The 14,184-nt window shown below is 32.6% G+C and overlaps 2 protein-coding genes and 1 long non-coding RNA gene across 13 annotated transcripts in view; 1 reads left to right on the plus strand and 2 right to left on the minus strand.

Annotated features, from left to right (window-relative positions):
• zgc:113298 overlaps nt 1–1,313 on the minus strand; it is a 59,630-nt gene extending 58,317 nt beyond the window's left edge. For 5 of the 11 annotated variants that reach the window (XM_087302736.1, XM_087302732.1, XM_087302735.1 and 2 more), the window contains exon 1: nt 1,117–1,246. The gene's annotated coding sequence lies outside the window, so the exon portion shown is untranslated. Of the gene's footprint in view, nt 1–15; nt 90–1,116 lie in introns of all 11 variants that reach the window. The other 6 variants (XM_087302739.1, XM_087302738.1, XM_087302742.1 and 3 more) reach the window with 5 other exon arrangements.
• A 1,242-nt stretch (nt 1,314–2,555) lies between these two features.
• LOC137489039 (SLAM family member 5-like) lies at nt 2,556–12,236 on the plus strand. The gene is made up of 5 exons (XM_087303824.1): nt 2,556–5,071; nt 5,934–6,221; nt 6,287–6,406; nt 8,210–8,277; nt 11,835–12,236. Exons 1-5 carry the CDS (start codon nt 4,783–4,785, stop codon nt 11,880–11,882), a joined length of 813 nt encoding a protein of 270 aa, XP_087159950.1. The 5' UTR covers nt 2,556–4,782; the 3' UTR covers nt 11,883–12,236.
• LOC141380153 (uncharacterized) lies at nt 5,104–13,790 on the minus strand. The gene is made up of 4 exons (XR_015521632.1): nt 13,196–13,790; nt 6,266–6,374; nt 5,569–6,147; nt 5,104–5,520 (listed from the first exon to the last, which is right to left on the minus strand). It is a non-coding gene; the product is annotated as an uncharacterized LOC141380153 (long non-coding RNA).
• Between the last annotated feature and the right edge of the window lie 394 nt (nt 13,791–14,184).

Here is a 14,184-nt window from a genome sequence, read left to right on the forward strand (position 1 = left end):
GTGGGTGTGATTTACATTTGCAGTGTCTCAGCTTTAGTTGCTTTAATTATTGTAAATTCTAGATAAAGCCTGCTGAAGGTCTGCTGCACCTGTTAGAATCAGAAATAAAGGTAAAAACCATCACTACAGTCATTTACGGTACCATTAAAAGTATAGAGTACCTAAAAAGTCCAAACACATACAATTTGAATATGCATCGTTAGATACAAGTGTGGATTTTTTTTCAAAAAGACTCTGAACATATTGGACCTCCAACTTTAGATCAGCTCAGTAAAGGGTGATATTCTGGCGTTTGATGCTAATTTTGCTGAGGATTTGTATCTTAAAACAACTAGGATTTTATAAAAAAAATTTTGTTACATGGTTGATGAGTAAATGACGACAGAGTTCCCTATTGTTTTGGGGTAAACTATCACTTAAGCACGAGTCGTCACCAGTTATTTAGGAAATACAGTAGTCAACATTTCAAATAGATCACCCTTTCATCAAAGTTGTCTGAAAAATAAAGAACAACACATATACTTGTCTTAGGACAATTTTGATAAACTTTTTAAATGTTGACTACTGTAGGGACCACCTAATCATTGATAAAGCAGTTGGGATGTTAAGTACAATATTATAAATGTGGGGGAAATACATGTTCTAGCTAACCTAATATTGATTAACATCCCTGCTGAAAATAACAGCTTAAAACAGCCTAGGTTTTAGAGGGGTTTTGGCCATTCCAGGCTGGTTTTTAGCCATTTCCAGCCTGTTCTTAGCTGGTCAGGCTGGGAGATGACCAGCTAAAACCAGCTGGTTTTGGCTGCGCTCTCAGCCTATGCCCAGCTTAAACCAGGCTGGTCAAGCTGGTTTTTAGCTCATTTTCCAGCCTGAGCAACTAAGACCAGGCTGGACATGGCTGAAACCAGCCTGAAAATTGCCAAACCCGCTCTAAAACAAGGTTGGTTGACCAGCTAATAAGGTTTAGGCTGTTTTTTTACAGCAGGGGTGACATTTAAACGGTCATTTGTAACTGCAACAACTTGTTCGGATTCTACTCATACAATGGCGGGACGGGACCTTTAGTCGCTAAATTTAACGAACCCAACATAATGGTAAATAAAAGTCGCATACCTGTGTTTTACTGGATTCAGTCTGTCTATACTGTTCAAGATTTGGCTGGATGTTTTAGTGTTGTATGTGTATAAATCCGCGGAGCAGGTGTAAAAGCGGTTCAACTCATTTTACCTCATTCTTCCAGAGCAAAAACAGTGGCGCGCTTGAGCTCGGCTTCTGTGAACAGTAAGCCCCGCCTCCTTTGATCTGATAGGCCGTCACAAACATTCTGACAGTGACGAGCGCTGTTTGACTTCTGCACTGAGCCAGGCACTAACAACATTAAAGAAAAAATAATAATTTATTTATATATATATATATATATATATATATATATATATATATATATATATATATATATATATATATATATATATATATAAATGAGAGTATCAGTCTGCCTTTAATGCATAATAGCATGATAATACATGTATTTATTTTCTCACAGTATATTTACATTCTAAGCTACTGTACTATCAGGGATGGGCAAAAATAGATTGAAATGTGTTTTAAAATAAAATACCAAATATTTTAAACATGTATCAAAATAAACTACAAAATACTGCAGCCACAACAAGTATCAAAATAAAATACTGTTTATTGTATTTTTAAAATACAAAATACTTTTACAAGGAAGCATGACATTTATTCCCAAACCCTCAATCAAGGCCTATTCGATCAATTCCTTCACCATTAAACTGTCTTTCAAAGTCCCGTCTTGAAGATGATGTCTTTAATCACTGTAAACAACATCTAATGCAGATAATAAGTTGGAATATACTATTACTGTATATCTCTTGTGTTTCCGTCCATTGGGTGGCAACACCTCTTAACAGTCTTAAGTAAAAAAATTATATGTATATATATATATATATATATATATATATATATATATATATATATATATATATATATATATATATATATATATATATATATAATTTATTTACTTAAGAATTAAAAGAATGAATTATAAAATACCAGAAAACAATCATTGGAATTTGCTGTTCACACATGTAACATCCCAATGTTCTGGGAATGTCTTTGGTTTCCAGATTTTTGGTTTCCTTTGTTTAGCCAGGAACGTTTTCATAAAGGTTTGCATAATGTTATTTTAAAATTTGATTAACTCTATTATGACATAAAAAACAACCTTGAACAAAAATAAATAAATAAAACGTACGCTAGGAGAACATTAGACTATATGTTTGTTGGGCAGTTGCAAAACCAAAAGTGAAACCGGTACACAAGACAGAACTTATTAGTTTGCTACGTGCAATTTATGACTATGACCAGCAGATGTCCTCACAGTTTAACAAATTAATAAAATCTCAAGTAATGTCTTACATTACAGTTGAGAGAAGAGAATTGATGCTTTATAGTCGTTTGAATAGCCATCTTTGCATCTATATAACTTCCTACATAAATGTATAGTAGTATTACAGCTTACATTTATACATTTATTCATTTTCTTTTCGGCTCAGTCCCTTTATTATTTTATGTCGCCACAGCGGAATGAATCAACAACTTATCAAGCATATGTTATATGCAGTGGATGCCCTTCCAGCTGCAACCCAACACTGGGAAACATCTTTACACACTTATTCACACACACACACACACACACACACACACACACACACACACACACACACACACACACACACACACACACACACACACTACGGACAATTTAGTTTACTCAATTCACATATACCGCATGCTTGGACTTATGGGGAAAACTGGAGCACTGAAACACATTAAATAATGTGTGTTGTATTGTCCACAATGAAATACAACTCAATGTAAATTTTAAAATCATCACTTTATTTTTGTATTTTTGTATTTGCATTTTTCATATTGTTCTAACTTTTTGTGACTTGGGGTTGCTATATATCTGGAATGGTATTCATTCATTATCTTCAAACTGAAATGAAGCTCTTGTAGTGCCCGTCAACTGTTTTTAGACATAAATAAGCCAATACTGGCCACCATCATCAGAGAAGTGGCAGAGAGTGGACAAAACTACCCTACATCTTATTTCTATTGGCTCTTTGCTTTTTTTTCTGCTGATGACCTGTGCCCTCCCTGCCATGCCCCACTTTGAGAACCCTTTAGTACAGCTACGACAGAGAAAGTAAAACACACATCTGAAATTAAAGCTTGTGCAAAATGAATGCTGTTTTTTTGAAACTGCCCCCTACAGTTTCTGACAAAAATGACATGAGATAATTGCGGTGGGTTCCAAACATGACATTTTGAACTCCAAAGGGCACTTTGGAGTGAAAAAAAAACCATGGCCACTATATTCAAGTGTCATTCTAAACCAAATTGCCTAAAACCGCTCACTTTTAAGGGCCTTTTGAAATTAAGTATTTTTGATGGATACTGCAGGCCATGATCCTTTATTTAGGGAAGGTGTTTGGGGTCACATGTGGAATTCAGTTTGCATTGACCTCCTCTCTATGCTCTAAATCACTTCAGAGGCACCCTCCAAAGGGATTAGGGAATAGAGATGAGCCTTTCCGATAGCTGTTTAATTACATTTGTATAATTCTATGTATAATTCTTGTTATTTTTAAATACTGTATTATTAGTTTATATCCCTTATATCTGTAGCTTTTTATTTCACTAATTTCTGCACATTCTCTACAGTTTGTGGAAGTCCACAGTGATTACTTTGACCAGATTATTTTAAGACTGTTCAATTCTAAATTGGGGTACAAGTGTATCATCCTCTCTATTATAACCAGTTTGTTCATGGCTGTTTATACTATACAAATATCACCCTTTGCTAACTGTTGATGGTTTGGGAAGGCGTAGCTCACTAAACATGCAAAAATGTCCAAGATTGTTTGAATGTTTTCACTGCATTATTCTATAAATCAACTAAATCTGGAGAGTCCAGTTTGACCTGGTGTTCATATTTAACTCAATCTAGTGTTATTTATAGTAGGGCTGTTTTCGAAGTGCATCAACTGTAAGGTTCATAAATAGAAAGGAACAACATTTTCACCTACTAACTAAACAGATGTGTATTAAATTCCCACTCTCACCTACAAAAAACTGCCATCAGACCACATCTCTGAAAAAACCCACCGCAGGCTGCAGTTTGACTCATGCTTAGGCTGCTGCTAGAATCACAATGAGAGACAGCAGACATTATTAACACTTTCCACCACACATAAAAGCAACGTTTTGAAAACGTTTTTAAATACACGAGCCACACTTTAGAATTAAATATAAAAATATATACACAATATTGCATATTTCTACTTCAACCACCGCTTCAACCTAAAAGTTGCCTTTCTGTTTTAAAACATTTAAGTGTTAAATTATAAATAAAAAATTATTAGCAGGTTTAAGATAAAAAAAGAAGTAAACTAGTATTAGTTTGTAACCATATATCATTCCTAAAAAAATAGAGCATTTATTTCAGCCAATAGGAGGGTCAAACTCTCTTGTGGGCGGAGTCATGTTTTCAGAGGAGAGTTTTTATCCATCAATCTTTCACTGAACGTCTGGAGAAAATGTTTCGCATGTTTGCTTTATGTCTGTGCTGGTGGCGTTTAGCTGGTAAGTTTAATATGTTTTATTTTATACAGAGAGAATCCTCAAACTGAAGTCTTAAACTGTTTATAATCTGAATGTTTTCCAGGTGTGTTTGGCGAGTCTGTGTCAGTGATGGAGGGAGATTCGGTTACTCTAAACACTGATACTCAAATATCTACAGACGACATACAGTGGAAATTTGGAGCGAATAACTCTCTCATAGCTATAATTAAAATAAAGAAGCAAAATCTCTTCACAATTGATGATGCTCTTAATGGGAGATTCAGAGACAGACTGAAGCTGGACAATCAAACTGGATCTCTGACCATCATAAACATCAGATTTAAACATGCTGGGGATTATAAAGCAGAGATAACTGGAGTTAAACTGACAACAAAAAACTTCAGTGTTTCTGTCTATGGTGAGTAGAGATCATCATTTGTGATTGATCAGTGCTGATCTAAATGTCATGTTTTATTAAAAGAATATTTAACACAGTATTAAAGTTAAGCTTCATCAGCAGGATTTAAATAAGTGGCCTATATTCACAAACACAAAGAAATCTAGAGTTATCTGTGCACAACTTGCAACGCTTGTAAAACCACAAAACCAGTCATAGTTTTAGCCACAATTTGTATTCATACACCTAAAAGCTGAATAAATACGCTTTTCCAGTGATTCACGGTTATGGTTACAATATTTTTTTGAGTTTGAGGATGCAAAAAATGTCAAAATATTAAGAAAAATTGTCTTTAAATTTGTCTAACGAAGTGCTTCACAATCCATATTAATAATCAAAGTAAGTTTACAGTAGGAAACTTACTAAATGTATACACATATAAAAATACAATATATACGCATGCAACAAGACTGGTTTTGCGGTTCAAAGTCACATATCAAAGTGCTATATCCTAGCACTATAGCACTATATATGCTATATAGTATTTATATTCAAATATTAATTTATTTTGTAAATAGAAAAAACTATAAAACTGGTTTAAGGTTTAAAAAAAAGAGGGGAAGAAAGAAAGAACGAAAAAAATGAAAGAAAGAAAGAAAGAAAAAAAAGAAAGAAAGAAAAGAAAATAATTAAGAATAAACTACAAATTTTGTGTAAAGTAGTATTAAAAATTAAGTAAAAATGCCATGGAAAGTAAAAAAAAAATACTTTAGTTCTTTTAAACTTTTTTAACACATTAAAATTAACCCCTTATATTGTTTATACAAAAAATTAAAATTATGTTCAGGTTTACTGAGAAGTCTTTCTATTTTCTTGTTTCCAGCTCGTCTGCCTGTTCCTGTCCTCATCTTCAACTCTTCTCAGTGTTCTTCATCGCAGTATAATTGTTCAGTGTTGTGTTCAGTGGTAAATGTAAGCGCTGTGAGTCTCTCCTGGTACAAAGGAAACAGTGTATTGTCCAGCATCAGTGTGTCTGATCTCAGCATCAGTCTCTCTCTACCTCTGGAGGTGGAATATCAGGATAAAAACACCTACAGCTGTTTGATCAACAACACCATCAGCAACCAGACTACACATCTGGACATCACTCAGCTCTGTCAGACATGTCCAGGTATTACAATTTCAAAAATTAGTTTTAAGCAGAACTTCACGTACAGTAATAATGGTCTCCTTCAGGTCCTCCAGGATCTCAGATAGTGTTGATCTCTGCTGCTGCTGCTGCTGGATCTCTGTTGATTATTTCTGCAGTTGGGATCTTCTGCATCTGCAGGAAACACAGAAAAACAGACCAAGAAGGCAAGTGTCACCTACTGCTTTTAAAAACAACATAATAAATATTGTAAAATATTATCTAAATATTCCAGTCAATTGAAAGATGCAGTTAAACCACAATTATAAATAATAATAATAATAATGATAATAATAATAATAACAATTTCTGTAGATTTTGTCAAGATTCAGAATAGGGCTGCACAATATTGGAAAAAAAACAACTGATATTGCTTTATTTTTTATTCTTCTGAGATTGATATATTGCATTATTGAGTATAATTCACCAGGAGAATTGAAAAGCTGTATGTGGATTGAATTCATAATTTTACATTGATTTGTAGGGCAGTATATTGATATCAAATACCATAAATATAACAATAAATAAAGAAATCAAAACCATTGATAAATACAGTAGGGCAAAAATATAAGTAAAATAAGTAGTACTAAAGTTTGAATAATCAAATGAAAATAACACATATATATATCTACAGTTGAAGTCAGAATTATTAGCCCCCCTGAATTATGAGCCCCCGTTTATTTTTTCCCCCAATTTCTGTTTAACGGGGAGAACATTTTTTCAACACATCTCTAAACTTAATAGTTTTAATAACTCATCTCTAATAACTGATTTATTTTATCTTTTCCATGATGACAGTAAATAATATTTGACTAGATATTTTTCAATATACAGCTTAAAGTGGCATTTAAAGGTGTAACTATGTTGTTTAGTTTAACTAGGCAGGTTAGCGTAATTAGGCAAGTTATTGTATAACGATGGTTTGTTCTGTAGACTATCGAAAAAAATATAGCTTAAAGGGGCTAATCATTTTGACCTTAAAATGCTTTTTAAAAACTAAAAGCTGCTTTTATTCTAGCCGAAATAAAACAAACAAGACTTTCTTAGAAATTTTTTTTTTTAATTAGACATACTGTGAAAATGCAAAATCAAAGAGGGCTAATAATTCTGACTTCAACTGTATATATATATAATCTTCACCCAAAAAAATTAAGTTTGTTGTTTGCTAAGTTTGATTGTTTTTTGTTCAATCTACTTAAATTTGTTAATATATATATATAAAAGTAAGTAAACCTATTTCCTTCATGTTGTCCCAACACAAATCGACCGTGTGGAACCAACTGTGGAATTTGGTATCTCTGTGGTTAAACTTTGCAATTTTCAACAATTTTTTGAGTTTAACACAATTTTGTTGATTTCTAACATGCACTGAGCACCTTTTTTGCACTTTGCACAAATGAAATAAAACAAGACTTATAGCATCTCTGCACGTCAGTCATGTTTTTGAACATACTATACATAAATTATAAGATTAGTGTAATATAATTAATAACCTAATTAACTTTAAAATAACTAAATTAATAATAATTAATGGCTTAACTATAATCCCGACTCAAAAATTGCGACTCAACATCATAATCCCTGCACACAATGTGATATCAAGGTTGAAATGGAATATTGTGCAGCCCTAATTCAGAATAAACATGTGTAAACTTCTCATTTGGAAAGAAAACAGAAATGTAGAGCTGCATTAATTCAATACTGAAAAAAAATCTTTCTGAAAAATGTGAAGAAATCTCATGTAAAGCTGTAACAGACTAAAACATTTTTAAAACAGATTAAATATATACAAACATTGAAGTTATAGACTTTAAGAAAATTCAGTAATTAGAGTGACAATACTCTGTTAGGAGTTGTTTGGGCTAAAGTTAAATGTGAATGTAAAACTAGGCAATGACATTTTAAATGAATTCTTTCTTTTTGACAGCATTAACTGTAAATGTTGCAATGCATTTTTTTTATTCAAACAGTTGAGAATCAATTAGAGGAGATCACTTATGCTGAGACGATGTTCATCAAAAGACGTGTCCATAAATCAGTAAGACGCTTTATTATTCATTTATGACTATTGTCAGTGTGTAAGTGGATCAGCACTTGTGTTTTTGTCTATATGTAATCCTGGACTACAAAACAAGTCACATAGGTTATTTTTCTTGGTAATTTTAGACTTAAATCATCTCATATTTAATGAATAAATAAACTTTATTTCATGTATGGTTTGTTATGATATGAAAATATTTGACTATTTGAAAATCTGAGTATTCAAAAAACATATAAATGTAACATTTATAAATAAAAAGAGAAAAATCCCTGTTTAAAGTCCAAATTTACCTTAATGCATATCACTGATCAAAAGATGATTTTTATATATTTTATGGTAGAAAATGTACAAAATATCTTCACAGAACATGATCTTCACCTTATATCTTAATCATTTTTGGCATAAAAGAAAACTACAACGTTAAACAAGCAAAATTATAAGTGAAAGAACCTCGAAAAAAAATAAAAGTTAAAAAGCCTTTATTAGCATGGCTATTATTTTAAAATACAGCACTAGTTTTGCACTGCACCTACGCATTTTGGCAAACTTGCCTTCATCAGTGTGACAATCTTCTGGTGTGGCAAATTTGGCCAAACCGCATAGTGCTGTAATTTAAAATAATAGCCTTCTTCATAAAGGCTTTTTAATAGTTTTATTTACTTAGCTTACTTTTTGAGTGCCTTAGACTTATGATTTTGGTTGTTTATCTTTATGAATTCCTTATCCAAAGAGCATCAATACACTAATAACCCCCGAAGCACTTTGTGTTTGATTTAGGATTTAAAATTACAATGTTATTTAAATCTTTGTTTTGGTATTTTTTTGGTCACATATATTAACTATATATATATATATATATATATATATATATATATATATATATATATATATATATATATATGTTTTTAAACAGAGAAAAGATTTTACAGGGAACTTTTATTCTAAATCTTGGACATATTTTCTGAAATAAAAATGAGCAATAATAAGGTGTGAAGCACCAGAAGCATATAATTGGAATATATTTTGGCTATTGTTGATATCCAGGAACTTTTTTATGTACTTTTTTTTTTTTACCAAAGAGGTTAGAAAAAAATCTTTATTCAAAAATAATTATTATTGTACTATTATTATTATAATTATTATAATCTTATAATTCTTCTTCTTATTATTATTATTATTATTATGTTTTGATTGTTATTTTTTATTGAAATGGCCAAATCGTGACATTGGACAGTTGAATGTTCTGGCCAGTTTGTTTTTTGTCTAATAAATGACAGTAGACTACAGTTTTTTTTTTACTTTAAAACTTTTACAGATTCCTATTTTTTCCTAATGATATATGATGTAAATTTGTATTTAAACATAAGCCCCTTTCACACATACTGACCTTTACGGAAAATTGCCGGCAATTTTCCGGAAAGGTTGTATGTGTGAACAGGTCCTTTTTGAAAATACCGGTAAATTCATTCTGGCTATTTTCCGGAAAGAGAAGTTGTAACATTACCGGCAATTTGCCGGAATGCTGCGCTGTGTGAACGCAGAAGGAAGATTCCCGTATTAAGCGCGTGCACGTCTAGAACGTGCTGACGTGAGACGTCTGCTTTAGCCAATCACAACAGTCAGACGCATTTACGTCCGCGCGGTTTGTGAGTAGAAAAGCCTTTGAATATTTTTCCAGACACATTTAGCTGCTAGAAGTTAGTCAGATCACGTTTATATGTTCTTCTTAATGCCAACTGTGTAAATAATCATCGATGAGATGCTTATGATAAGCCGTTGTTTGTTTACGTTCGTGTGCCTGTGAAACAGCCTGTGAGCGCCAGCTGTGAAAGTGATCCTGAGAAAGTTGTTCACAATATTGATCATCCACAGAGTTTGTAATTTAGCCAAATGTTTACAAATACAAGCGCAGCCGTTTAAAGCTCATTTGTGGTGAATGATGTCAGAATTTACCGGTATTTTGGAATGGATGTGTGAACGCTCTTTTCCGGAAAATTTCCGTATCGTCCTCGCCTGTGTGAACAGCGCTTTTTTCAATATACCGGTAAAGTCTTTCCAGAAATTTTCCGGATATTTACCGGTATCACTGTGTGAAAGGGGCTATAGTCTTGTTTAAAAAAAAAATTATTGCAGTTTTTTAGGAAAAAACTTTTTCAAAAAGTGTGGTTATGATGACGTCTGACTAGCTAATCCAGCAAAAAAAATGTCACTAAAATGCTGTATTTAAATCTCATTGTTAAATAGAAACTGAAGCGTATAACTGCAAAAAGGTCCACTTTTTGAGAAAAAAAGAACTATCCCTTCCACCAGGCTGGCTATGAGCCTGTATATATAACATTAAACTTTAAAACTTCAATGAGAAATGAAAGCTTTTTATTTACACAAAAAATTGAGTGAGTCGACCAAATTTACGTGTATACAGTCAAGGTGCAGCTCAAACAAATCTTTCTGCACTGCATGAGTACGAAGCGTAAAAAATTCAACACAACAATTAACATTCTTTGCATTTCACAGTTTTTATACATTTGAAGAGATACTAAATCTGTGTTTGTGCAAGTGAGACTATAACTACTGTATATACCATTAGCCTCTAACACCACAAATGTGGGTTTAGTCTGTGTAAAGTGCACTGCGTTTGTGCATTTGATGTTGCTTGCATGCACTTTGTAAAAACTACAAGTCTGGGTATTTGCACATGTGCAGTCCTTTGGCAGCCATCTTTAAAACAATTTCAATCTCTTTTCATTTCTCCTAATAGTGTATTATGAAGCTTGCAATTAAATTTCACTTTTAAAAGCACAAATGATATTAGAATACAACCATCTCTCAAGTGTTGTTTACTATGTTCAAACAGCTTATTTTTAAGGTTGGATCAGCCAATGTGCTTTTGACCAGTTTCTATAGCAACCAAAGCTTCTAATAGCAGTTATGGGATGGCGTTATAAAAAAGTGATTTGTGATATTTTATTTTGAACTATTTTCCTGCAAGACATTAAACGCTAAACACAGCAAAATGCAGTTTCCTGAAAACTAAAAGCACTGAAATAATGAAATGGCAGCCCAGAGTTCTGATCTAAACCCGATTGAAAAAATATGCAAACCAACGTAAAGTTAAGAAACCAAACTTTTAAAAAGACCATAGAAATCTAGCGATGTCCTGAAGTATTTTCTGATGTACAGTCCTCTTGCTCAGTTCTTACTCATTTTTGACTGCTGTAACCTTCAGAAATGCTCATTATATTGCTTCACGCTACAGTCATTGCCATTTCTGTAATGTTGATCAGTGTTTTTCACAAAATATCTTTATATAAAATATCTTTGTTTAAAATATCAAAGTACTTTGGTTATTTTGTAAAACCCTTTCTCAGAAATAAAAGCTGTTTTTTTTTTGTCAAAATATCAACATGAGAGTCATGGAGCACCAACAACTAAAATAACATTTAAATATATTAATTCTACAATATCAATCTCCCCTTTATAATGTATCTAAAGCTGATCAGGATGAATTTTAAATTAACAAATCTGTTTAATTATGTGTTTTTTTTTTTTTACAGAAAAGTAAAGAGAATCATCAGGTGCTGTATGGCCAAGTCATGACCTGAAAATAAACTTTAATCTTTTTCTGATTATGAGACCGGCCTGTGTGATGAATTTCATGAAGAGCCTCTGTCAACAACCTCAGATTGGGAGTCTGAGTTTTGGTTTTAAAATGTGATTAAAGGGATAGTTTACACAAACAAATTTATTTACTTATCCAAGTGAATCAGGCTATCTACCGTCCATCCCATATCCGCTTTCAAAATAAATAAACAACTTTAAAATTCATCATACACATGTATGCAGTGCTGAAACGCTCTTTTTCCTCTGATTGGTAAATCTGAGCTTGAAATGAAAATAAAAACAAATGGTACCCTTTGTTATAGCCTTTGTTATATTCTGGTCCTGCAAACTACTTTAAAAAAAAAACTAAACATTAAAAACACTGAGTAAACAATATTACTTATTATTATTATTATTGTTATTATTATTATTATTATTATTATTTAGGCCTACAGTAGCTCTGAAACAATCATGCAAACCAGATGTTGCTCGGAAATGCTCTGCTCAGCATCAGGTGCACAGCAGCAAAACGTTCAACAGCAAACTATGACCTTATTTTAATGGCAAATGTTTAATAATACTGCTAATTTACTTTTTTTTATTTCATTTATGCATTTGCAATGAATGTAAGCCTGATAACTAAATAATAATAATAAAAAGCCTGGGTGCTGATTCACAGAGGGCTCTTATTTTGAGTGTGATTTCACAAGCTCAGATTTGGTTGGCCAATCAGAGGAAAAAGGGTGTTTCAGCACCGCATACATGTTTAATGAATTTTAAAGTTGTTTATCCATTTTCTTACCCTAAACCAAAAAAAAAAAATTAAAAAAATCGAGCCGAAACCTTTTTTTTCTTCATTTTTTTGAGCCAACAAAACCCCCAAAAAAATGCAGTTTTCTTTTTTTAGTCTGAAAACATATATGGAATGGAAACAAGATACCGTGATTGAAGTGGTTCAAAACCTTTACAAAATGTCTTAACTCTGTTAAACACAAGTTAATATATTTTGAAAAAAGCTGTAAACTTGTAACTATAGATTGATTTACAGGTTTTCAGTTTTTTTCAAAATATATTTTAAGCTTAACAAACAAAAGAAACTCAAACTAGGTTTGGAACAAGTGAAGGGTGATTAAATGATGACTAAATTTTTAGTTTTAAGTGAACTATCCCTTTAAAAAAGTAATTACTGTCTGTTTAACACTGACTTTTAACAAATTGCCTAACTCATAATACTCATTGTAATTTTAGTCTAAAGCCTTAAGTGTAGCTCATGTGAAATGTGCAAAAGTGCGAGACGTATGTGCAATATACTCACCAAAAGTGTGAGAATGCTCATTTCTCAGTTTGTCTGTTTATGTCTGTGTACTGCCATGTGGTTTAATGTGCTGGACCAACAGCTTCTGCACGAGCTTGTGAAAGTTCAATGTCTGCTTGGTCGGTTTATGAATGCGTGTCTGTGTAAAAAGCGTGTGGTTGCTTTTTCCATTCCAACTCACGTGTAACCGTTTGACTTCTGCTCTACATACTGTACAACTCAATGATGAACTCATCAGTGCTCATAGTTCACAATCAAAGATCAAACCCAGTAATAATATTACCATGAAATATGAAGATATCAAAAACTAAAACATGCATAATGACTGCTGTGGTTTTGCTGATAAGCTTTGTTTACCCCTCTTTGTTTTAAAATCATGCTATGTGAATATATGCCATGTTTAATTTATGGTTGTAATACATATGGTTGCCTAACATGCTGATATCTGATAGATATGTTTCTCCATTTTGGGGAGAAATTAACTATAACAAAAGCACAACTGCTATCAAAGGCAAAACAGAAATTGTTAAATTGTCAAAATTTAGATAAGGCTATTGTGGAGAGGTAAGCATGGTCGAACACCCAATAAAGGGGGAGAGCATGCTCAGAGCTCGGCGGCTAATCAGCAGGCCAATCAGAAATAATAAGCAACACCTGTTTATTCTAGTGATTGGGCCGGAGAGACACCCGTCTTAAGGAGAACGGGAGGAACAGTTGGGAGAGAGAGCTGAGCGACGACCACACAATGTGAGCTGTCTTTTACATTTATAAATTCTAAATAAAATCTGTTACTTACCTCAACGCCGACCCTGTCTTCTTCTTCCCACACAAAAAGAAACTTTGTTACAGCTATCAACTCTTTTGTGACAGAAAGGCTTTGTTTGCTCATTTTTAATAATAAAAACCTATTAAACTGTGCGAAAACTCTAATCAGTCAAAATTCAACCACTTTTTTGTGTGAGTAACTTACACTTCCAGTGTTTGAGCTT

The sequence above is a fragment of the Danio rerio genome, chromosome 22 (assembly GCF_052040795.2).
Source record: "Danio rerio strain M-AB ecotype USA chromosome 22, GRCz13ab, whole genome shotgun sequence".
Classification (NCBI taxonomy): domain Eukaryota; kingdom Metazoa; phylum Chordata; class Actinopteri; order Cypriniformes; family Danionidae; genus Danio; species Danio rerio.

What these genes read in the sequence shown, in the direction of transcription:
- LOC137489039 (XM_087303824.1), top strand. Translation starts at nt 4,783, where the DNA reads ATGGAGGGAGATTCGGTTACTCTAAACACTGATACTCAAATATCTACA. An exon ending in GCTCTGTCAGACATGTCCAG is followed by an intron (nt 6,222 to 6,286) that starts GTATTACAATTT and finishes GGTCTCCTTCAG; the next exon opens with GTCCTCCAGGATCTCAGATA. An exon ending in AAAGACGTGTCCATAAATCA is followed by an intron (nt 8,278 to 11,834) that starts GTAAGACGCTTT and finishes TTTTTTTTACAG; the next exon opens with AAAAGTAAAGAGAATCATCA.